Genomic DNA, 26,534 nt, shown 5'->3' with positions numbered 1-26,534 from the left:
TGAACTATGTTGACAATGTCCGGATGGGATTTACAATTGCTCAAAGCTACTATTGTTCACACTACATTAAATCTACAATATATGCAATGAGATACCATAATATTTTCACTTGGAACTTCTATTAATCCACAACTTGACTGTATTTAATGAAATATGTAGTGCTCACAGAGTTGATTTATATCCATTACTATTTACAGTTCACGTTTATAAAAGAGGAAAAAGCACCCTAAGGAACTCATGGTTCTTTTGACTTTAACAGAAAGTAAAAAGTGTCTGATTTGGTTTAGCTCAGTAACACCCCTGGAAGCCCCAGAATCTTATAGCTGGATTAGAGATGGCGACAGAAATCACTGATGCAGCTGAAACAGCCAGCATAGGAAATCTACTTCTGCTATCAACCCTGAGCCAAAACACTCCTGCATATTTTAAAACAAAAATTGCAGTCATCTTTATGCTTCTTGTGTATAGAATTATACACAAACAACGTCTTTGCATGCAGAAAGCTCGGAAATGTACTTTTGCCAAGTGTTGTTCTAGAAATAAGTGGAGTATTCATACTTCCAAGGGAAGATTACACAGATTCCCTTGAACAGATAAACTTTTACTTCTGACAGAACTTCTGACTGTATTTAATTATACAAAATAAAGGCACACAGAATTAGTTAGCAAAAGGCAGTATATTGGTGCCCTTAGAGCTATCTGACAAGCAATCTGTTCCATATATTAGTCAAAATAAAACCATCACTCTCCCTATTCCTCTACCAATTTAACACTGGGTTACCTAGAAAAAACCGACATAACTCTTTTTCTTTTAGATAACACGATCTGCATAACGGCTATGATAAAAACAAACTTTTATCAAAGCAATGCCCTCTGGGCAGTAAAGAACATGAAAATTTTCTTGTGCTGCACCTGTTCCCTAAGATTGTTTGCAATAATGACTAGCAAAACTGAGAAAAGACAAGAAGGGTGTTCATTCACTAGCGTCAAGATTGTGTAAGCCTAAACAAATCATACATTTAGTATGCCAAGATCTCTATTGATGAGATCTTTCAGAGCAATTTCTATAAGAATGTTGTGATCTATTAATAGAAAACGAAAGCATGACTAAACCTCTGCATTTTTAACACTGAGGCTGTATGCTAAATTTTTTAACATTCTCACTTGAAAGAGATTTAATTTTCTTTCACCATCTAGAAAACTATGCCACTAAAGGGATGACTTCCACTAAACCTAGTCCCTGGAAAAACATATCCAGAGAAATAATCTCCAGTGGAAAGGCATGGGAACAAGAGCACAGTGTAGCAAAATTCTCCAGAAGTTAATGACTGGATCTCTTTTTCCCAACTCCTCCCTACAACATCAATAGTCTTGGAAATTACTGAGTGGAGCAAAACGCTTTAACACTACCTGGTGTAGTTTTCAGCAGTTCATTTTGCTTCCAGGCCTGTCATGGCTCATTAAGATAGTACAGTACTTTCTGTCTGCAAGATTGTTCTTGGGGACCATACAGTTCAAGATAAAATGAGATACAGAGGTTTTATCACAAACAGGACTGTGACACATGCCAAGGTTTTAGTATCTGAAAAGCTACAGAAGAAAAAGATTTTCAAGGCAGGTGAAGCGTAACAACAAACCAGTTACAAAAGGTAAATACAACTTCCCAATACTTAAAGAAATGGAGTAGAGCGCAACAATCTAATTCTGTGTGTACTGATACGGGGCACTTGGTTTATGTAGGCTTTGCTAAAGGTTCAAGTCTTTGCTTTGCTGTTTTATCATTCTGTGACACTTTGAGATTCAAGATTCGCTTACGTGAAACATTTGATCGACCGGTTTAGTACTGCTGCCCAAAAATGGGTTAAACTCTTCTGCTTGCTTCCATGATTCAGGCCATCTAGTGTGAGTTGCACTGAAAACAGTGTGGCAGGCTGTCTCTAGTGCTGCCACTCTGAGACTTGTGTCTCAGAGTGCTCAAAAGGTTCATGGACAACGCAGGAGGACAGAAAGTGTAACAAGGCTCATTCCTTAGTTGCCAGGAGAAAAAGAAGTGCAAAGGAGATTATGTTTTGTCTCTAGTTTTCCCCTGAATTTAAAAATAGTAGCAAAAGTCATCACATTTGAGAGTAACCAAGATCTTTCAATAAACCTGAGCCTCAAAAGACACAATATATCTGCACACTGTATTTCAGCTTTCCTATTGGATTCTGTACGATTCGCTTAGAGATTAACAGCAGTTCCAAGGTCAGTTTATTTCAAATTATTTAAACATGAGGTCTGTATTGTTCAGTAATTAGAAATGTATTATTTTTCCTATTTCAGACTACTTCAACTGAAGTTTTTACAATTTAGTGGGGCAACAATATAGAATTAAAATAAACATATACAATTAAATATTTTATGCTTGAAAATTGAAAAGGACAAAACAATGGTAATAGGACACTAGCATGTTCATTTCCACTGTACGCCCTGAAAAAGACATATAAAAAAGAAAATTCTAAAGCTAATAGAAGGAGAAAGGGACTGACACAGATGCACTTGTTCAGCTTTGCCCCAGACAGTGAATCCTACAGAGACAGAGCGCCTCCTGTGGGACTTCAGCTGATTTAAGTTCACAAGAAGTAATTACAGGAGAAGTTTTGGTACCACTGCTGCCATGACGTGATGGTCTGACACACCAAGTGACCCACAGACCCTGTAAGTCCAGCTGAATATGCTGAAGAGCTTGTGCTGGGCCAAGAAAGCCACACCTTGCTGATGTGAGGGTAATGTGCTACCACTCTGTGGCACTGACAAGGAACAAAAAGGGATTTCAAACTATGGAGACAGCTGTTCATCTGCCCTGGAGAACTGTTGTTAATCCATATGCATAAAGCATAACTTCTTTAAAGACAAAAATAATTCCTTCATGTCCAAGAAGACATTGTGGATGAGCTGACAAGTTGTTGTTGGAGGGACATCGATACTTTGGTTTTTTAGTTCTGTTCACCATGGGTGCACATAACCTGAAGTATTTTTGTTTGGTTAAAGTGTTTGCAGGGCTTGAAACTAGTTCACAGCTCATTTTGGATCAACTGATTTTACTTTTCTGGCAAATAAACTGAGTCAATTAATCAGTTTCTTTTTGGACTACTTTCAATTTCAGCTTCATACTCATACCTCCAGACAATGCTGCTTTATTGCTGGGAAGATGAACTTTTCAGAAGATAAACAACCTCAGCTTCCACTGACAATTTTCAGTCGTGAGTGTTCATGTGCATGCCTTTGTATTTTTCTTATCTGAGAGTCAGAAAATGAAGACGTGGACTTCTCCATCTACCAACTATTTTTAAGTTGTATCATGCAGGAAAACTGTAGCAGAGATATGGGTGAACAGTCCTCCTGCATAGCCCTGCCGAGGTTGGCATATTTTTTTTATGAGTAGCCCTCCTGTAGCTCTCAGCATCATCCAAGATGAAAAAAGGAAGGTATACAATAAACAGCCTCATTAGCTACACAGGCCTGGTTCATTTCTGACCACTCTGTATCAAAGAAACACTATCTGTGGGATGAATTCATGTAATTAGAAACTACTGTGATAACTACTCCAAAGATGGCTCATGTACCGTCAGACAAGAAATCAAAAGATGTTTTCTGACAGATTAATTTTGAAACATAAATTATTTTCTGCGATAACAATTAATTCATCTGCAATATCCTTGATTATTTTTCAAGAAACAAGAGGAGAGTAAATTATTCTCAGACAAGTAATAATCCTTCTGTTGTGAGCCAGCAGGATGAAAGATTCAACTCTGAAGCGCCAACTACATTATGTAAGTCTGCATACCTTGAATTATAGGGCTAGCAGCAATTGCAATTAGCAGGAGAAGGCATAATTCAGGAAAGGGCTATTGGATAGTTTTCCAGGTCTGAAAGAACAGATTGAGGAATGCCCCAACTGGGACTTTTCAATCCTGAAGCACATGACTAGGAAGAACCTTCTGGTCCTTCTGACCATAACAAAAGGCCTGTCTAGTAAAAAAACCACGCAGACACAGTGTCTGTTCCCCTTCCCTGTAAGTGCAGTGTCCGCTGCTACAGATTTGGCAACTGCATGAGCTCGGCCTCAGATTAGACTGTTTGTGCTTGGTTATTTTCACACACTGCCAAAATTTGCTGACAACACCAGGAAAAAAAAAAAAAGAAAGTAAAACTGGTGATTTTCAACAGTTTATAACTCAGCTCAACCTAAGCAGGTTTTTATGGGACAAAGAACAGAGATTTCTCTGTAGACAGCACTTTATTCCTGCCTAATTTAAAAGATTTGCTGTGAATGATGGAAACATTAGAACTTCTTAAAGAAAACATAACAAAACAAAAATCCTAGCAGTTCACTAGTATTTCTCTACAGTAGATCAGGGTTGGTGATATAAATAGAGACCATTATCTGCCTCTCTCATAATTATTCGCAATAAAGTTTTTTTAAAGAAAACGAAAATATTAGACTGACAGGAAGAGGGCTTCAGAATACACAGTATTTCTTTAAGGAGTGAAATTTCTTGCTTGGAATAATTCACACTTGAGCTATTCTAGTGGCACACTATTCCCTAAGGAGTGTGAACTGATCTTCTCAGGGTTACAGAGTCAGTAGTAAACACAAGTTCTACTCTACGAAACAGTATTTTAAACATGTATTTTCACTAGCATTATATCTAACAACTTCCTATTAAAACCCAGAGGTAACTTTCTGGAGTTCCCTTGTTGCTTTAACACTTTCTTTCACTCCATATCTAGAATCTCCTAAAGCAGCATTTCTTAAGCTATTTTTCTTGTCTGCTCCCCAGCCCCATTAGCAGACTGCAGGGCCTAGGTTGTTAAATCTACACCGCTATCAAATCTCAAATTTAATCAGTGCTGGTTTTGAGCACCTCAAACTTTTCCCACTGAAGCATGCCCTAAAACTTAGGAAACAATACTGCTTCACCATACCTTTGAACACTACCTGTACAACAGCTATTTGTCTCCATAATAACTCCAAAAGCAGCTAATTGCTTCACTGTTATTTTTTACAGGTTTTTTTTACAGATTACTGCTATTTTTCAGTTGAAATAGTAGTGAAGACTTTAACAACATGAGACACGCTTTGCAAAACTAGAAAAAAGATGAGTGCTTTTCATAAAAGACATAGGCTGGGAAAGCAGGACAACAAAGAAGATATTGGAGTTTCTGTATATAAAATAAGGTATTTAATTGACTGGGAGTCCTCAGTAGAGACTTGTTTGCAACAGAGCCTCATGGTGAGAGCAAGTTTTTGAAGTTTGGATGCCTTTGGCAGCTTTACAGAACTTTAAGACAGACCAACTATGACTAAAACATGCTCAGCTAGTTAACTATACAAACGTAATGCTTTTTCCATCTTTCTCTCCATGTGCTGACAGCATTACCATTCTCTCCAGTGTTCTTCTTCCTTCTGAGGTACAATGGATCTACCAGTTCATGTAGTCCCTGATACTACATTTCAGTACAAAAACTTTCCAACAATAACTTACACAGCTAAGAGAGGTCATCATTTAGAAGTGAGTAGTTATAGTAAAGGATCTACACAATTCCAAATACATTTCAGGATATACAGTACACTACGTGTAGATTTTAATGAGAAGGTTTGGCAGAGCAGTTTGGCAGAAGAAAGTACTGTCAAGTGATTGGATATGGGATACATCTCCAGTTGCTTTGGATTCCCACATCACCTAAAGAGCTATTCTTCCCATCCCCCCATACAGCAACTCTCAAGGCAGTCAAATTTATAGCTCAATAAAATTTTTTATTAAAAATAAAAAGTGTGGCTTTTAAGTACTGCAGTCTTCCAACATCCTTATGCCAGGTCTAGATCAAACTGTTGTAGCTGAATATGAAGCTGGGGAGGCTTGGCCCACTTTATACAGCACTCCTAAGTTAAAGTTTCAAGATCTAAGCCACCTCTTTCCATTTTGTAACAGCTGTTTTTCTATCCCTTCATTAAAAAAAAAAAAAAAAGGAAAGGAAAGAGACCAGTGTAGAATAGTTAAACAAATAAATAATGGCTCACAAAACCACAGTGGAAGAACCACTGCTAGTCCTGCCAATAAAAATGTTCCTTCTCTTCAGGGCTGGCTAAACAACTGAAAGTGTTTCTAATGAACTGCTGGCAGCGCTATCCATCATTGCACTAAATGGATTCATGTCTCCCTAAACTAGGATAAGTATTTATCTGTAATGCACAGTCAGAAATTAGGAAGTATTTAAGCCTGAGAAGTCTAATCCCTCTCTTCTCCCCACATCCTCAAAGCTTGGTTTTATCCAGGCTTCCCTGTGTAAAGATGATGAGAAAAGTTTGACTGACAGAGAACTTCAAACTGCTCCAGTGCTAATGAATCATCTGCATGAGCTTGAAAAATACTTGAGCAGATCAGACATCTGCAGTCTGATTTTAACACTACGAACACCTGACATTATGTTTATCTCTTCCCTCTTTTTCTTGTCATTTGCTACACTGACTTGCACCTTACCTTGAAGTAGTTATAGGCTGCTCAAAGCAAGATGGCACATTCATTAGATAAAATGATTGAGTCCCAATAGTTGCTTAGGATCTTTGAAGTTGCTGTTGTGCAAATAATAGTAGTCTACTGTAAACAATCAAAAGGAAGAAATGTTTTTGAGCTCTAGAGGAAGTGTGAAAGCCATGTCAGTAATCCCTGGTCAGAAGTCACCTCTGAAGGCTCGACTGATTACAGACAGCTGTTATCTGCAGAGACATATCCATGCAGGGGCTATCTTTAGAACGAGGATGAGAAAGGAATGCAGAGACATCAATAAAACACGTCTACAAATAATAAAAGAAGACACTTACTTCATTTCCAGGACTTCCTCCAAATGTTTCCTTCTTTCAGCTCGTAGGTTGGTCAAATGGGTTTCCTTCTCAGCCAAAGACTGTTGTGTAGAGGACAATTTTGCTTTCATCGACTCCAGCTCCTGTTTGACCTTCTCCATAGCCATCATCAGCTCTTCTACCTAAAACATTTTTGGAGAAGACAGGAGGAGAGAAAAATAGTGCAGTGTGATCAGCTGGAACTTACTAAATGTCACAACTAAATTGGAGCACAAAGGTTACCAGTGCATGGATGCTACACAGCACTTCGGGAGGCTGGAGGCATCATCCAGTGCTGTGGACAGGATGTCTACACTTGACCAAAGCAACATTACAGCTTGTGAGTTAACTTAGCTTGGTCACTGCAACATAACCATTACAATACAAACCTTCAACTCTTCTGTATTTCTGCTTTAGAAAACGTACCACAGGGATAAGAGGATGGCCTGTCATGTTAACATTGGCCCACAAAAATGCAAGGTATTAAATGAAACACATTAATAATATGCCAAAAGGATAAAACATTTTCACTGTAAATGATGCAAAAGAGAAACTACATGTGCACTTAAGAACAAAGGTAATATTTCTGAAGCAGGGAGAGGACTGGGCTCCCAGGAAGACGTTAGTGAGGCTACTTGCCTCAAAATACGGTTTGAACAATGCTTTTAGGCATGTGCTGGGATTTAGCAATGTAAGACATTCAAAGAGTTGCTGATGGCAGAGAAGTACAGCAGAACAATGCTCATATCTTCAGCAAACGGGAAAGATTCAGAATCAACATGATTATAAATTCTAGCATAGATTTTACACAGATGAAGAGTAATTTTATTTTGCACTCAGAACAGGTTCTGTCTCAGGTAAAATTTATCATTAATTAACATGCAATATCACAATAAATGCTCAAATCTAGCTACATATAGCATTCAAAAACCTCTGAATGTGCTTTAATAATTTTATAATAAAGCTCAATGGAACACGTTTCACTGACTTCTTCCATGTAGGTTTTCTCTTTCCATCACAACCAAGTTTTCATAAACAATTTTATCATGTGCTTTCAACGGGAGAAACTCAGATGCTCCTGATGCCGCACATAATCAAACATTTGTATAAATTTAGTATGAAACCACAGCACTGCATTGCCTTTATATCCCTCCATAGCAATCAACTTGTGATCCATCCTGGAAGTGAATTACTGAAATTACAACAAGCTCAATTTCTACTTACGTGTTTTTACAAAGGAGAGTTGAGCATGGCATTTGCTATATAGGTGCTGTAGGAGGGAAGTATGTAACATGCTTTAATAAATCCTGTACTCCTAAAGGCCGACCTAATGACTCAGGACAAAAATAAGACTGGTTTTCATCCTTAATCGGTGACAGAGCAAGAAGCACTGCAATTGAGAATTAGGAGATCTACAAAAATCTATCATAGACATTGTGCAGTGTTTACTGCAGAAAGCCTTTCTACTTCCATTCAAATGCAGCTGCCAAAAGGTGGTATTGTTATGCTCAGCAAACAAAAAAAAAAATTAAAACATGCAATTATCATAAACTATTCACAATGTATACAGCCAAGAAGTCATCTAGTAATCAACAGACCAAAAGAGAACTTCAGTGACAGGTAGTCCAAACCTGCAAGCATGGATATAATAACCAAACTTTCCCTGTTTTAATAGTGTTTAGCATGCAAAACAAGATTAGAAAATATGTCAATTTTTAAAACTAAGAGAAAACTCCTTAAAATCAAATAGAGAAAATATATCAGAAAAGACTGCAAAGACAGACTGCAGAAATAACGAATAGCAAAAATACTGCTAGGATGGAAACTGATTCTTAGAAAAATGGTGGGGTAATGAAGGTGCACTTGTGCATCAGCTGCTGGGATATCAGCTTCTGCTTCTGCTGGATGGATCAGAAATATGTACACAGACATTTTCCTTTAAACTGAAAAGAGGCATGCCAACTATAAACCCCTCGGCTTGAACAGAAAAGCACCTCGAATCAACAAGCCCCCAGCCAATTGCAACAGTCAAAAGGGCCTGTGTCAATCCGTCAGCTGTCAAGACAAAACAATCTGTGAAGCAACGTCTTCTCCATAATCAGGTTTGAAATATTTCTGACCGGCTTCCTCCCACTGCCAGCCATCAAGGTCTGTGATGCTAATGCTGAAGGACTGGTTTGCTTGATGTAGATCTGTAGCGTGTCAACTCTGTGCTGCTTTGAAGGCATGAGGAGACTGGAGCCTGATATCTGGGCCAAAGCTCCGAGGGAGAGGTGGCAAGGGCTGACTTTGCAAGAGTATCTCATAGCAGTTTTTATTGCAGGCACTTAATCTCTTTCTCATCGCTCTGTTTGATAACTGTTTTAATTCTAAGGCTATAGATTGCATTTTTGCAGGCCAACAGAAAATTGATCTAATCATGTATTAGGAATGGCTGGAATGAGAGTAGCTTTTAAACTCTGCCAACAACTTGGTTTACAGAACTGTCATTACCTTCCATGCTCTCCAGCAAGGGCCATTTGTCACGCAATTTACTAAAGACAAAGTTCACCAAAATAGTGATGATTGTATTCACAGTAAAGACTTCATTGTTCAGATTCATCAGGTTGTAGATAGGCCATGGGTCTATTTCAATTAAACTTCTACAAAACAAAACATTTTATTTGGCAGCTTATGAGTCTTAGTGCAGACCTGTCCCAGTAAGCACTCCTGTGAGAAATGATAGAGGAATATTCACTGGAAGCAAACTACTTGCAATGCACATCTAATTTAGCCTATACAAAAAACTTAACATCTATCCTTGAATTTTTTTCCTTAAGAGCAGGTAATTATAAAATAAAGAAAAAATATTTGCCAAAACCAGAGCTCTTGGCATGCTGAGACAGAGACATGCCATTGACATTTTCAATTTAGCTGTGGGTGAGCTTGCGTCAGCTGTAGCTAGAAAGTCTCCACCCATTTCAGAAGATGTAAAGAGTGAACTCTTGCTCCTCTTTTCTCAAACTACAGTATATAAAACAAAGTGTATCTCAGATTATCGATGACCTAGCCATGATTCAGTTCTCTGTAGACAGGCCAGAAAGGTCTTCATGTATTCTGAGCAGAAAACTTAAATGGAGACTTAATCTGTTCATTGTTTTTAGGCCTTAAGTGACCTGACCAGCTGACAGCTTATCTTTAAGGACAAACGTCAAGCTGAAATAAGTTTCCATTAGAGGAGAGAGCTCCTGAGAGACTGAACAAACTATGTGAAAGAAGGCAAAGAATGTCAATTAGATCAGTATGGGATTCGCAGCAGCAGAAGAGGGAAATGTCAAGACAGAACAAATATTTTACATAGTATTACATCTCCTTCCTTAGGAAGCATGAAAGCAAGGCAGAGAGAAACAGCAATGCAACAGGAGAAATGTATCTATCATGTCAATGGCAGCCTGTAAAGAAATGATTTAATAAAAAAAAATGAAGCCCTTTTCAGGAGCCTATCTACCATCTTAACCTCCCTGCCCCTACAGACAGTTATTTCAGGCTCGTGCAACTGCAAATCAAAAACCAGGCTTTTGCGCAGACATAGATACACCACATTATCTCCAAACACGTAGTGCCTCCAGTAAACCTTTCTGGCCATTGGGTAATGTGAAGCCAGGGAGCTGCAAAGAGCTTAGTCAAGTTCCCCAAAAGCCAGTAAAAAGACAGCAAAATTGAGAAAGGGACTGTATATACAAAGTATTACTGAGGCTGGAAATCCTACCAGTCTCTGTACTAGCTCATGGAATGATTTCTGATTATCAGGACATGCAAGCTCCAGTCCCCTCACCCATTACATGAGAACTAATGCACTGCTAAGAATTCCTGAGACACAATAGGTATTTCAGGCCAGGAAGAATGCTATTATCAACTCACATGGTTGTTATTGTTTGCCTCTTAAAATCTGAGCCCAAAGACTCCAATACCTACAGTCGATCCAGACAGATGGCTAGCTAATGGAACCTCAGCATCCCCAAACACTTCAGTTTGTTTAGATTACAGTGTTGTGGCAGCTACCTTTCTTCTTCCCACTGTGAGCTTTCCTCAGTGATAAAGCATCACCTGAAGATAACTTTTCTACTGCACAGAAAATTGGAAAAGGCTTCTCTAGCTCTCCCAGGAAGATAGTTCTAGAGCTTAATTTTCTGCTTGCACCTTTTCAGAGAAGCAGAGCAATTGTGGATCATGATGCAAGCAACAAATGCATCATGAATGCAGGTAACACAGTGTAATTCAGTACAGTGGGACTGTGCAACCCTAAAGAGGCAACGGCAGAGTCATCAATATGGAGGGAAAAAAGAGCAAAATGCTATTCACTTGCAAAAACCCTTGCAGGGGCAGAGGCTCTATTCTGAAATGGTGACGCATGCAATCCATGTTTATATGATATGAAAAGGCTAAGGAATGCCCTCCACAGACACCACAAAGGAAAATTTTCTAGTCTCAAGTGATATTGGATTTGAATGCAGCCAAATTCACATGTATACAACTGCCATTAAAGACAGCAAATCACTGGTACACTATATAAAAATAATTTATGCTAATGTTAGAGAATGCTTTTCCTCACCTGTAGATTATCAATCTTTACAGAAGAGACTACATATCTTTTTTTGATTTTCATTGAATGGCTTGGGTTGGAAGGGACCTTTAAGCACCGTGTAGGCCAACCTTCTTGCCATGCCTTTCACTAGATTAGGTCGCTCAGAGCCCTGTCCAGCCCAACCCTGAACACTTCCAATGATGGGACATCCACAACTTCTCAGGGCAATCTGTTCCAGTGTCTCACCATGCTCATTATAAAGAGCTTCTTCCCTATGTCTGGTCCAAACTTAGTCTCTTTCAGTTTAACACCATTGACTCTCGTCCTGTAACTAGAGACCTTGGGGAAGAGTCTCTCTCTCTTTCAAGTCCCCTTTTTATACTTCAGGGTTGCCATGAAGTCTCTCCAGAGCCTTCTCCAGACCCAACATTTCAAATTCCCAGGGTTTTCTCATAGGAGAGGTGCTCCAACCCTCTAATCATCGTGGCCTCCTCTGGACCTGCTCCAGCAGATTCATGACCTTCCTGTGCTAAGGGCCCCAGAGCTGGATGCTCCAGGTAGGGTCTCTCCAGAGCAAAATAGAGGGGCAGAATCCCCTCCCTTGACCTTACCAGCCTGTAATTAAAAGTCTCAAAGGGCATGACAAAGGGACGTGACTGTTACACTAAGATCCCTACTCCTAAGCTGCAGATACAGTATTTTAGGTGCAGTATTGTAGGAAACACAGTTTAATGTTTAATTACGTACCTGGAATCAGAGTCATTTTTATGTTTCTGATTGAAGGAAAGAAATTCTAGTTCTTTCAACATACATCCAGACACAGCAGGCTATGGGATAGCTGTTTATATTCATTATTGTGTCTCAAAAGTTTCAGGCAGAATACAAAATGATGAAATTTCACAGAATACAGGTACAAATACCAACACAAACAAGTCATTTTCCATGATCTGTATATAAATTAATCACTAGAGATCTTTTCAAAACCACCTCAGCAGGCTAACAAGTATATTTAAAATCATTTATTTTCTAAACATGGGCCTGTTTTGTATAAACAAGAAATTAGCATTGCAAGACAAAAAGAAATAAAAATCTGTACTTTTGCCCAAAATTAATTAGGCAAGCAAAACAAAAAGTCTTCCAGTTAAAAGTCAGTAGAAAAAATATCAGAAGGACCGAAAAAATAATTAACATTTCTCAAAGTGTCACTCTCAGATGACAGCCTCCTATTTTTCTACAGCTCTTGAGTTTTTAAAGTATTTTTTTATCTCACTATGTACATTGCTGAAACAATAAAGAGACTGCAAATTTCTGCATTATCTTTTACTCAGTTGAACTGATTAGACTGCAGAGAAGGAAAATAAATAGACATGAAAAGAAAGACAAAGACAAGAGACCTGGCTCCTTGTAAACTTGTTTGGATCCCAGAAAAATTTCCTAGAACAGATGTTAAGACATGGAAAAAGCACAGGCCAGACTTGGGACTTAAGCATGTAATTTAACTGCCTCCAGTAACATATTACAGGGAGAAAGCACTGAGTCTGACATAACTTGGATTGCCAGCAGGACCAGATGGTTTGCTTAAATCACAAGCTAATAAACCTTTACACAAAATAAGAGGGAAATGAATTATGGTTTCATCATAGCCCCATTTTCGTTAAAGCAGTAGGGTGGCTTTAAGGTACTCTTAAAGACTGTATCCAAGACACACAATTCTTAGCTATTCTGAATTAAGGGAACAAACTTCAAATTCCTATAGGTATTGGGAAAGCTGTTAGGCATAGCTTTTTTAGAGCTAAAAATATCAGAAGAAAAGGAGAGAAACCAGTAAACAATAACAAGAAATCTTCCTCTCCCTCAGTAAAATTATAGTGTAGTATCTGATTTGTAATGTAAGGACAGGCCTCAAACACAAAAACAGCTGAAAAGCTCTGCCCCACTGAGAGCAGAAGGGTGTAAAGCAGAATGGCTCTGTCCCACCACAGGCTGGAGCTCTGGCTTCAGTTCAAGCCCCTCTTATTCAGCACCAGGGCACAGGATGCAGTAATCAAGATGTGTCTATGCATCACTTTCACCTGCATCTCAAAGGGGATGCCAGACTTGCAGCACCCCTTTTCCCAAAGCTGTGTACAGCATTCGAGGACTGTGGCAGACTGCACATGGACAAGGAGTTCTGTTTGCAGTAAAGAGGGGAGTTAATGTTGAAGCTGTGAAATGGCTGGTGGATTATCAGCTCTCCACAGAAAAGGCAGGGTCTTTCGATCATTTGTAATACACAGCAGTCATTTTAGGCATAAACTTTGTCCTTCTTTTCATTACCATATACCTTTCTTAAGTCTTTGTGCACATTTTAGGCATAAACTTTGTCCTTCTTTTCATTACCATATACCTTTCTTAAGTCTTTGTGCCTTTTTTTTTTTTTTTTTTAGGTTGTTTGTATTTTGTACATTCAGCATCCATGATAAAATAGTGTCGTGGTGGCTTAACAGAACTGGTGCCACTGTTCTGTTCTTACATTATTAAATGGGAAAAAGGAGAGGAGTGAGATAAAGAGAACAAAAGCCTATGGTCTGAAAACCTGCAAGATACTGCAGATGAGTGCAACTTTTCTTATCACTGTGAAACTGAGATATTTAGACAGCTGATGTCTCTTATTTCCATGAGCTGGTCTTCCAACAAAAACTTCATTATAAAAAGAGCATCTGATTATAAAAAGAGTTAATGCTCTGTATTGCTCCTTAATGTCTCCATTGATGGCTCTAGGCAATGAAGAGCACCAGTGAGATCGAGCAGATATCTGACATTACCGTGTTACTCCTGCAGAAGCCACACAAACATAAACAAAGAAGCCTCTGTCAAGGGGTCTGTTACTTGAGTATCCACCAAGTGCTTTTTGCTCATACTCTGAGAGCGCTGAGCTTTTGTATGAGAAAGAGGCATCGGGATTCACAGATGTTTGGAAAAGAGAAAACTCCTGAGCCTTCAGGACTCAATAAGTCACAGCTGTGTCCTGTTAGGATGTTCGGAGGTAGCTTTGACAGTTGTATCTCCTAAATGTGGGCTATAACCTACATAAATTAGCAACAGCCTACTGCTGGGACAAGAGCTCTTGAGAAGGAAACAATAATTGCCTCTGCTTAACACAAACAAAATATTTGAGTCAGGCCTTGAAAAAAAGTGAAAACTGAATTCTTATTTCTACTGAGGAAAAGAAATCTGATTTAGTCACTGTTATCTGAAGACTATAACAAGTTACAATTCCATTTCTACACTTTCCTCAAGTGAAACCATTATCCAATGAAACATTCTCATTATGTTTCTTAACCCACGCAAACATACCAAAGGAAGCTGTCCTATTTTACTTTACATGGTCTATAGTCTCAGGAAACTGTCTTGTGTTTATCTTCCATGGTTAGCAACGAGTCTCTCCCACCCCTTGGGAATACAGCAGCAATCACTAGGAACAACAATCAATCTTGAAAAAACCTGGATTTTGATCACCTTTTAAAAATCTCTACAGAGGCAGAGACACACGAATGCAGCACATGAAGCACATTCTGTGGAGCGCTGCACACGCTCACTTGGCACAATTTATCACATCCAAACAAAAGTCTCGAGATCCATGGTTAATTCATGATACTCCAGCCACAACTCTAAACGTGGCCACCTTCAAAATAAATCGCCCTTTCTTACGTTACATCTACAGCTGCTAAAGTAGAAGCGAGACTAATTGCCCAAGGTTTTTAGCAGTTTTTCACCAGCTTTCTGCAGACCATGCTGATTTCCATTTTGCTGCATTTTAGACAGTTTCAGGTTAACTAGGATATGTCACTATGGCAGACAGTTTAGACCTAACTGAGTAATATTCAAAGTAAATATTTAATGCTGTGCTACACAGCATAGCAAAGACTGTCAATTTATATAGCACAGATTGATTTTCCAAAGAGAAAAATTCTGGGATGATGTATTAACTCACTGCAAGCAGTGAAAAACGTTATGCTGATTCCATATACAACTTTAACACTCTTTTCCCAAAAGACATTAAGGATCATGAACATAAATAAATGAAAGCACATGCACTGCCATGTGAAGGTTGAACATGTGGCAAACTGAAGAAGCACAGTCTCATTGGCAAGCTCAGGAAAGTTTCCACCTCTAGAAACTTGTGGAAGCAGATCTTTAGCATTGTAGTTAACAGAAAGCAAATAGCAGAATGTAACTACAATAAATAAAAAGAACTTCCACTATTTGGAGCCAACTGAATTCAGGCTGCAATTCAGTGAAGGGTTTGAAGGAATCCAATGGTAAACAGCAGTACAGGAAAGTCTGGAAGCTTTTGTGTGAGTAGGAAATATTTCAAATGAAGAGGCATCCTCAATTTAATGAGCCTCAACCTTGTCACTTTCCTGTGTTTTTCTATATAGCAGAATGCTATGGAAAGGAAAAGAGTTTCTCTTCTTGCACTTCATGGATTTTGGGGAAAAATCAATTATGTCAGAAAAAAACCATATTTTTCAATTTATGAATCTAATGTTCAAGTCTAATGAGCTTTTCTAATGCTTTAATCTACGTTATTGTATCACACCTGCATTTAAGATCACAGTTAAAGAATGCAACTGGAAAATAAATTTAAAAAGAAAAAAGCACAGGACTAGCTTAAACAAATATTAACACAAGTATTTGTGTGGGTCCTTACGATTAATGTAACCAAATCTGCAAGAATTTGGTTTTCTCTTGAGCCACAACAAATAAAATGCTGTCAAGAGGTAGGTGCTTAAGAAAAGAATATAACAGGCAGAGAGATGCCAAGATAGAGCTTTGTCTGGAATACCTGACTATAATAAAAGGCATAACATGAAATTGGTATTTATCTATTAAACAATAAAAAGGGATAAAAATACAGATGAAATTATCTTAAAATCGGCACTTGAACCAAATTTATATATAACAGTTTCCATCAGTATTTCTCATTTCATTAAATGAAAAGGTGACTTATATGGAGAAATGCTCAATGTATATTTTGCACAGAGGTTAATTATCCTTTCAGTGTCCCCAATTCTCCTGAAAGTCATCAAATTTTAACTACTTTGCAACCTTAAACAAGAGCAACAAATTAAACAAAAACAAAGTCATCATCCCTGGAGGAATTTAAAAGACAGGTAAATGTGGTGCTTAGGGACATGGTTTAGTGGTGGGCTTGGCAGTGTCAATGGTTGGACTCCATGATCTTGGAGGTCTTTTCCAACCTAAACAGTTCTATGCTTCTAAAAGATTTAGAAGTTTTTTTGTCTATAATGTTAGAAAAAGATCTCTGCCTCAAAGTCATTAGGCATGATTTTCTATTCATCATTCCTCTCTCTATTCATTCTTCCCATCTGGAGGCAAAAAGAACCTCCCAAGCCCCCAGCTCAGCACAGCTGAACACAACTAAGACAGAAAAATTCCACTCTTCCAGCTCTTAAAAGGTACATTACTGAATGCAGAGGGAATTACATACCAAATTACCTCTCCCTTGCAGGGAGAGTTACTCAGTACAAATCTGCGTATTTTTAAAGGAAAAGGTTATGTAATCCATTGAAATATCTGAGGAAAAGAAGTAACATTAGGGAGATGCAGTGCTCCTAAAAATTACTGCAAACATATTCACTGACAAGGACACAGTGCATGGTGAACTTCAGTTACCCAAAATGCTTTCTCTACCCAAAGCAGAACAATCAGACAGAAGAATAAAGTAATCTCTTGGAAAACAATGGTAAGATTATACTTTGGGCTGACACTGACTTAAAAAGCTCTTAAAATTTTCTATCAGTAAAAAAAATTAAAATACAAGGTTTTAGCACAGAGTTTTATTTAATACGGACTAAGTACACAAATTACTTTGCACATGTACATATATACACACACTCAAAAGCCAAAATGATTTTGGCAGACTTTTACAGAAAAGAGCTTTTCAGAATATATTTAAGGGAAGTTCAGCCAAAGAACTGTAAACTCCTTAGAAAAATCATAGAAAAAACCTCCAGTACCTTCATCCCAAACCATACCTTGGATTACTGCCTTGATCTCCCATCTCTTAGTTTATCAAATTTCCCATTAGGAGATACAGAAGAAAAGATAAAAACATTCATTTAAAGCAAACTGTCCAGCAGGTACTACAGAGCAGTCAGAACTCTGACAATTCTATGGTGCTCAGAAAACATCTATAGGTAAGTGGTTCAGAGAAATTCCACTTTCTATTCTTCATTTACAGGGACCTGCAGGAAGTCACTTAGTGTGTCAGAATTTGTGCTGTGAAATAATTCCAGTGCTCAATATATGTGAGAAAATATTTCAGATCTATTTCAGCAACAGAATGCTCAGCAAAGAAGGTATGTCTTTTAATTTATTTTGCATTTTTAGAAGGTACTTGATAGGATAGGGTCCAATATATGATAAATCTGTGGTAAATGTAGTTTCTATTCTATTCTTACAAGGAATTGTAGTCTAAATAATATTTGCTAGAATGTTAAAACCAGAATGGTGTTCTGATGGAAGTGCAAATGACAGGTACCATTCAAAACTTGGTGAGAATTTCTGTACAGTAGCTTACAGATAAGACAGAAAAGGCTCTTAGAGGCTCTACTCTACATTCAAACCCTTGCAGACCTTGTATTTACAGTAGGGAAACAGGAGAGAACTGTGAAGGAGGTGCTGGTTGAGTTATTAACCTATTTCATGTTTATTTTTCCTTAACAAACACATACGAATTTGATATGTAAGATATGTGATAGAGAATTTCAGGAGTCTTGTTATCAACACATTTTACACGTAATGTGTACCTGAAATAATATTAAATCCTGCTGAAATAATTTATAGAGACAGTGGGAGAAAAAAATGAGCATAAGAAAATACATTTAAACAATACATTACTTTTACAATATTCAGGCTTTTATTTTTTCCTTAAAAAGGGAAAGCAGAAAAATCTGCCCTGTGCAGGATAAAAAGACACAGTGTATGAACACAGATACAGCTATTTATACATCTACATATTTAACCTCATTTGAAATGTTCCACTGAGAACCATAACTTCAAAAAAAGTTGATGGAAGGTGTCAAGATCAGACTGCCAACTCAAAAATTTCAGTTTAAGTAGCTACTTAAGGAAGGAAGGAATGACGAGGTAATGGTCATTATTTTATGTGTTTATTTGCCATTACGTTTTAGGGTAAGGAGTTAAATGTTAGCTGATACTATACAGAGAGTGCATTTAACCAGGAGCTGATATTCGTGAGGGAACAGAGCTGCACTACTATCAGCAGAAGCGTTATTTAAATGTCTAAAATCTTCTGCTTTTCAAATTTGAAGGAAATAAAATAAGCCAGAGAAATATATGCTGTGGTCAGGCAATGCACCATCTCACTCAAAGAAATAGTAGCCCATTGTAAAGGCTGCATTAAGTTTCTGCTAAAAGTATTTTTAGTAATAATACTAAGCAATTCCTGCCTCCACTTCTCAGTCCTGCCCCCACAGGTCAACGTTTCCTCAGATGTCCCTCAAGTTCTGCATGGGGATCCATGAACCAGGTCAGTGAAGTGCTTCACATGAAAAAATCCCTTCAAAAAATAAGAGTTGTTACCATTAATTAGGTCACCGCTCTATTTCACAACACAGCCTCACAATGACCTTGGCTGGGAAAACAGCAGGGATGTACACTCAAGTATGGGGATGAAAGTGAGCAAGGAGAAGGAGAGCATGAAGCATCTTAGGTCAGAAGATATTTGTGAACTATGCCCTCCAATAAGGAGGGCTCAAAATGCCAGTAATCCTATTGTGCTCCTTGAGACAAGAACCTGTCGCTAATTATTGATCGTCAGTCACAGAACTTGAACTCAGGTTTCACTTTGTTTCACTAAAGGGGTCTCATTCTTTCATAAGGATCAAAGCACATTTCCAGCATTGTCCTGGGAATGGTGCTGATTAAGACTCAATTCATGCAAAGGATAACCTCCTGCTTCCTGCTGCAGGAGAAGGGATAGTAAGATGCACCAGGACAGTGAAAGGGTTTGTGAACAAGACAGGGCTTCTTGTCAAAGAAAACCTCCAACATTTTTTCCTAGCGAGCAAAACTACAGCTGTATTTCTGAGCAGGGAAAAACTTCTCTATAATTCTTCTTTTCCCCCCGATGAACATAATGATAGCCTTTCTAAAATAAACTCAGGTTTGGTTAATGCAGAAATCATGTCTGAATCTACATTTACCATCTCTACTAAAAAAACCCCTTTATGACAGAAGCATTTATCCGAGAAGTCCTACCTTCAGCCTTATGGGCAGTACTTACAAAGAAGTCTCCACACACCTTCTGACCTTCCACACAAAGGGCTGAACTAGTGGGACCAGCCACAGTACTACATAAGCCCACAGCTGTAAGGAATTCACAATGATATTTACACAGAGGATTCAGCAGGTGCACCAGCAAAACCAGGTGATGACTATTAGAAAGAAAGGCTTGAAGAACTTTCAAGCCTTCCCATCTGTGCAAGACTGCCTCATCTCCTTTCCGTACAGCAGGGTTTCTGCTACACAGATCAGCAGGGATAATAAAATGATGCCCAATTCAATGGGTGCTCTGCTCCCAGCAGGAAATGCCTGATTCTATTTTTGGGAAAGATGAAAGAAAGAACAGGTCTAAAATCCTGAAATAAACAGAAAGCTTTAGTCAGCAGGAGACGTCTTGCATACACAGATTGTGTATTAATACACTTAACCCACTGTCACAGTTAATACACACTGACAGGATATTTTCAAACACTAGATTACAGAGAGCAAGATTTTAATCTATAATGGATATATGAGAACTGTGAAATGCAGGGTGCCTTCGTGGACACTGTAATTCAAAACTGAAGCCTATAAAATAGCACAACACCACACACCATGAGATGATGGAGGGTAGGATTACACAACACGAGACTACAATAACAACACTAAATATTGGGGCAGAGGCACACACTAATGAGATGTCCTCATACCTTGAACCACCTAAAGCCAAAATGGTTGACCTCATGCACTGATTCATTAAAAAGCTTCAGACAGGCAGTGAAGTGGAGGAATGGTAGAAAACAAGATAAAAAAGAGAGGAAAGAAAAAGCATGCAATTAAAAAGCAAATTATAATCAGTTTGAACAACAACATTTTAAAAATCACACACATCACTCACACTTGGTCTAAGAATATTCATAACCTATTACAGGGTTTGTGAAAGTCAATGGATCTGCCACTGATAGTATATGGAACATAGAGTCTTGCACTTTAAAACTCTAAAATTATCTGTGCTTGTCTTTCAAAATTCTACAGAGAACTTCCACAGAACATAATAAAACAAAAAGGGCATTCTTTAAAAGTAATTGAAGGAATATGCACTGAAAAACATTTGAAGGGAAGTCCCCTCTGCACCTTGGAAAAACAGCTGCTTGCCACCACTTTAAATACACCTGACTGTGTTTAACTGATACCAAACCCAAAATCCTGGTGGACAAAGTGGGGCACAGCAGGTCTCGCAGTGCTGACTGGAATAAAGCTCTCCAGAGCCTTTTCCTCTGTGCTGATTTGTTGCTCATATTTAAAAACGGTAACTGGTCAGAACTGGCTGTTTAGTTATGTTGCAGTAAGACACTACTGTCACAGATGTCAGCTTTTCTGTCTTCCAATACTGCTGCTCCCACTCCATCCTTCTTTCTCCTCCTCACCTCCATATGCACTGCTACATCCAAGTTAATTTCTTTTTTATGCTGTTACCTACCATATTCCACCAATCTTTATCCACAAATCTCACTTGTCTTGGCTCTCTTCCTCTCTTCTCAATCTCTCTCTTGACCCTGATGGTTTATTGATCTTCAGGCTGTGGATTTCCCTGCCTTGTCTCATTTTTAAGATGTTACACCCAATTCCAATGTTCTAGTTTTAATATTTCTATATATTATATATTTTTATAATGATACTTTTTTTATATTCTTTGAGCACCAGCTTCTAGGTGCTCAAAGAATATAAAAAGTCACTTTGTCTTGTAACCAATTAATTAAAACATTATAACATCCTAGGCATCAAATCACATACTAGTTTGATTTTGAGGCACATACTAGTTTTGTGCCTCATCAGAGAACCCAGTGCTTTGTTAGATATATTTTCCTTTCAAGGAGATCTAATCTTCGAAGTGGCATTCACTACCCAGTTAACACTTCTATTTCATGCAATTTTTTTATAGGCTATAAGAAGTTTGGAAAGAAGGCATTCTTGAAAGTGTCTAGGATCTGATACTGATCAGATACTGTCTAGGATCCTAAAATACGGCAACAAGAATTATCCTCAATATGTCCATCAGCAAACAGGTGAGCTTTACTTTAGCCTAAAGAGTGTTTTCTTCTGGACAACTCAGATTTTTACCTTTTTTTCATTAAAGCCTGTGATACAATACATGTTAAGAAAAACCTCTTAAAACGTTTAGAAGTGCACTTGGTCAGAAGTGTTGTTAAGTAAATAACAAAGACAAGGAGATTCCTCCCCTGAAATGCAACTAACCAAATGCTCCTGTTTGCTAATTACTGTCATAAGGAACAGTGACAAACACTGTAGAGGCTCACAAAGAGTGCCAGTCTCAGCTTCTGCTTCACAAGCTTTAGCAAAGTCTCACAGATTTATTCATCACTTATGGTATGCTTTCTTGATGATTACTCACCTGAGTTAAAAACGGGCATGTCCATGAGTCTTCAGAGTCACCTCATCAATGGCAAAAAATCAATTAATGCATAAAAGTTCCTACTTGTGGCTTCAGTACACAGGTGTGTATTTTCTGAGTGCATGGTTGGCTCAAGCCAAGGGATTTGTCTTTTTAACCAGTTGTTTTGCAAGTGCAAGGAGATTGTGGTCCATAAACACAACCAGGCTAGTAAAAATCATTGTCTTTCAAATATATTCAATGAACAAGACAGTAAACCTAAGTATGCCTTACATACAGGAAGGCAGCTTTGTCAGGCAAGACAGATCAGAAGTTAGTACTTAAACCAATATTTCAAAAGCTATCTCAGGATACCTTATATTTTGATTTTAATTTCAAGAAAATCTTACCTATGAAATACAACTTATTATGAAGGCTTTGCAGATTTTATGAGTTCTGTCACCTAATGCTGGAACAGACACAGAGGATCATCAAAGAAAGCCAGCTCTGTTTCAAGCAGGAAAGCAGGGAAATTAGTACTTCACTGTCTGGTTACCTTCCTAGGAGGACTACCAGTGACTTAACAAGATTGCAGACCTGTTTCTCAGCATTGATCCTGGCTGACTCCTCTTGTGCTAGCACCATTTCCCGCTCTGCAGTTATCTGAACACTTTCTCTGAGTGCCTCTTCCAATTCTTCAATCCGATCATCCTTTTTACGCAGATTGTCCTGGAAAATGACGGGAGACTAGGTGAAGATGACTTGTTTGGAACTACAGCCTTTTACCAACCACGTTTTAAGCCAACCAAAATATGTTTCTCCCTCCCAAGGCGCAATTGCAGGCAAATAATCTTCACACAAAGGAAAGAATGATGAAGGGATGTAAGAGGAAGATCAGAGTAAAGAGAAGGAGAAAGCCAGCAAAACAGGACCTCAAAGCAAGAGTGCTTGCCTGGTGTGGATATACCACAGTCCTGTCAGAATATACAGCACAGAGAAGCAAGGATTGTTGGAAAATAAGGATTAGTAAGCAGTTCTGAAGCACAGAAGCCAGAAGCGGCAGGAAGGCAGCAGGCATTCAGAATTGCCTGTTTGCTTGCACATTCAGCAGCAGGCATGGTAAGAAGGGAAACAGCACTGCACTTTGGAATTCACCATTTCCAGGTTAAGAGGGAGAAAAGCAAACATCGACCCAACAGAGTTTTCCACTGTTCAGATTAAGTCTTAAAGAAAGTTTTTACATCAAAGGCTCTCTAGGAAATATGAAGGATTCATCTGGGCTGTCTGAATCTCAAATATTCAAGTATCAAGACTCCCTAAACACTTATTCTTTGATTAAGAGCATCTTCACAGCTGTGAGTTCAGCTGTGCCTCATATGTTCAGACCACTGAAGAAAACTGTATTGCTCCCCAGAAAATATACTGTTTCATTGCTTTCTAAAAGCAGAATAACTTAAAAAAATATATATATACAAAATAGTGATATTGTTATTTGTAAAGGAGACTCTCGTAACTTTAGTCTTGCAAGGAAAATAAATGTGTATCTCCTGCTTCTGCAGAAGCAGCTCGGGCAGAAGGCTGCAAAGCAGGCTGTGCATACATGAGTGCCCTGCACCATGGCTGCTTAACAAATCCACCGCAAGGGCGCAGCTTGACAGAAGATTTCTGCATTTCTTGTCTTGCAGATCGCTTTAGATCATAGGGTTCAGACGAGATATTAATGCATACTGAAGTTAATGCATGGCTTTTTAGCCATCTCAGCAGCAGTAGAAGAATCAAAAATGCTTTTCTTTGTTGGCATTTTTCTCTTTGTCAGATGTACCCCTTTGGCTTCTGCCCTTTTCTATTTAGAACTGTCATTTTCTACTGATACCCTGAAAGAGTTTTGTACCATATAAAGAATAAGGTAAAAGAAGGCTGACTTGGGAAAAAACTGACCTTGCAACCGTCATAATGAGAAAATTAGTCACTGGAGTTTAACAAATGAAATCTGACTTATTCCTTGAACCCTGCTTTCTAGGACCATATCCCCAAAGACAGTTGTATGAAAACCATTTCTGACAGTCTCAAAACTGCCCCTTTCAATGAGAGTGTTCAAGCAAAGATGCAAAGCTTTGTATCAGACTAGTGCAGGACATCGGGCACCACTGCCCCGGTAAAGAGCAAGGCTGGTGTTCAACCACCAGCACAGGCAGCAGCAGTAGTTAGGCTTTGCAAGCAGAGGAGCTTTCTGCTGATGGGTACATTCCAAGGTGGAGTCACAGGGCAAGTAATTGCTGTTTTCTAAAGAAACAAATGGAGAGATCTACATTTCAAAAACAGGAGTTGCTTAACATGTTTTCATACTTTCTGAATTTTTTAGGAACACTGATAACATCTTCCAAAATGACTTTATGGTTATGATAAGCCTAAATGAAGTCTCATCAAAAAGATGAGTAACAAGGTTACAAAATGCTCTGCAAAGAATACTGACCGTGTCAGACATGGGAAATATTTATTTGCCTATCTGCATTACAGAATAATTATGAACTTTACTTCTTGATATATCATTCATGGACAGCCAAGTGAACGTGTAGTTCTCTGTGTCAATTAACAGAAGTGGGAATTGTACATTTGAACAGCTGCATTTAAAATGGAAACTCCTTTAAAATAAGAATGCAGAATAAAACATCCTAACACATAGGTGTATCCACTCTTCATTCCAGGCAAACATTTCAGAGGTGAATTCAATGTATTAAACAGGACACTATATAGTGCTCTATTCAGACAGGTGAACTCTTGAAGGACAGGAGGAAGAACAACTGGTGATACCAAAAATACAGTGCCACGTTACCTGCATTTGAAAAATATACATCCATATGTAATTAATTTTCCTAAAATAATACACAAACTTTTACATATATAGTAGAGAGTTGCAAGTTAAAAAGTCCAGTGCTGACTTAGAATGAATTGCCTAGAAATGGTGATCTTTTAACTTAAGTCTAATACTAATAACCCACCCAGTAAGGAAAGACTAAGTAAAAGTTTTCCCTGTCTCAGTCAAACCTAGTTAGAAGATGTGCAATTTTACTCCTCTAATGGTGTCATGATGTGCATAACCACCTTAAAAAACCACACAAATGACTGGCAGGAGCAGCAGGTTGTTGCTTAGTGAGGTAATACCTCTATAGCATAGTCTCAAAACACTCCTGAAGAATTATTTTGTTTCTAGCTCATTGGTTCATGCCTAACTGATCAGCATTTGAATGACTTTTTTTTTTAAATATAAGCTGCTGTCTCATATTAGTAGATAAATTGAAGTGAACCTGCATCTGCCTTGTAACACCGGCATGTTTTCCCAACTGTTTGGCTCTGAACTCTTTAAAACATGATAGCTCTTGCTGACCTGTGCTGCTGTTGATTTCCTCCATTTAATTACATGAAGTATTCTACCTTTATTGTGATAAGAATTAAACTCTGGAAAAAATCTTCAATCAATTTTAACTACAGTTATAAGTTTTTTCCTACAGTGACTGTTCCTCTGAAGCAATCATACCTTTGAACATCACCCCAAGGGCGAAAATTCCTGTATTTTGACAAAATTGCAGAATGATAAACAGTGACAGTCTCTTTTCAGGAATCTTATACAGATGACTACTCAGAAAGGAAAAAAAAAATTACTTACCTGTACAGTAACTGCATTCTTCAAGGTGTATTATCTACCCAAATACCTCCATGGCCCTCCCTCCCTTATCTTCCTGCATCCCATCTGCATGATACTGCACAGCAGAGATGGAATTAGAATGGGAAAGAGGAGACAGCTCTGCCTTTATGCTCACTGGTGGCAGCACACAGAAAACGAAAAACCCATTTGACACTGTGGGAGTGCCAAGAGTTCAAGCACAATAAAAATTTTTGCTACCTATGCTGTGATCCAGTTGCTGATGTGCATGCAAAACTAATTCCATACATGCCTGTCTGAAAGCCTGAAAGGAAAAGGAGGTGCGACTGACGCACATTTCTGGGCTTTTCCTTTCACTTCAGGAAGGAAGTGCTGGGATGGCCAAGTGATGCATGTTAAAATGACGTATCAATTTAATCTATCCTGCATTCATGTGATGTGTAATCTGCCATGAAGTTTTATGGAAGTGCATGAAATAGGATACATGTGTTCACCAAGGCATTTAGGTTCAATTAAATCTGAGGTATCCTGGCAAACTTCATAACCATGTCTTGAACTATACTCACAAAGATCTTTATGGCCTAATTTCACTCTTGGAATTAAGGTGGATTTCTCTAGTCAGCTCTTGGGACAGATTAGTTAACAGTTTGAGAAGGCAATGAAATGATTCTTTTAACTGTTAAAAGTATTTCTAGGACTAGACAATCATCTAGGTAGGGCAAGATTTCTGTCACATAACCCT

At 38.3% G+C, this 26,534-nt stretch overlaps 1 protein-coding gene across 1 annotated transcript in view; it reads right to left on the bottom strand.

The window, feature by feature from the left end:
* ERC1 (ELKS/RAB6-interacting/CAST family member 1) overlaps nucleotides 1-26,534 on the bottom strand; it is a 282,825-nt gene that overhangs the window by 93,711 nt on the left and 162,580 nt on the right. Inside the window, 2 exon segments of the mRNA XM_008643986.2 lie at nucleotides 6,866-7,026; nucleotides 22,729-22,860. Coding sequence (XP_008642208.1) covers nucleotides 6,866-7,026; nucleotides 22,729-22,860 — 293 coding nt within the window.

The sequence above is a fragment of the Corvus brachyrhynchos genome, unplaced genomic scaffold, assembly GCF_000691975.1.
Source record: "Corvus brachyrhynchos isolate BGI_N302 unplaced genomic scaffold, ASM69197v1 scaffold191, whole genome shotgun sequence".
In the NCBI taxonomy this organism is placed as follows: domain Eukaryota; kingdom Metazoa; phylum Chordata; class Aves; order Passeriformes; family Corvidae; genus Corvus; species Corvus brachyrhynchos.
Note: the sequence above shows the minus strand (reverse complement) of the source record. Positions and strands in the feature narration are given on the sequence as shown.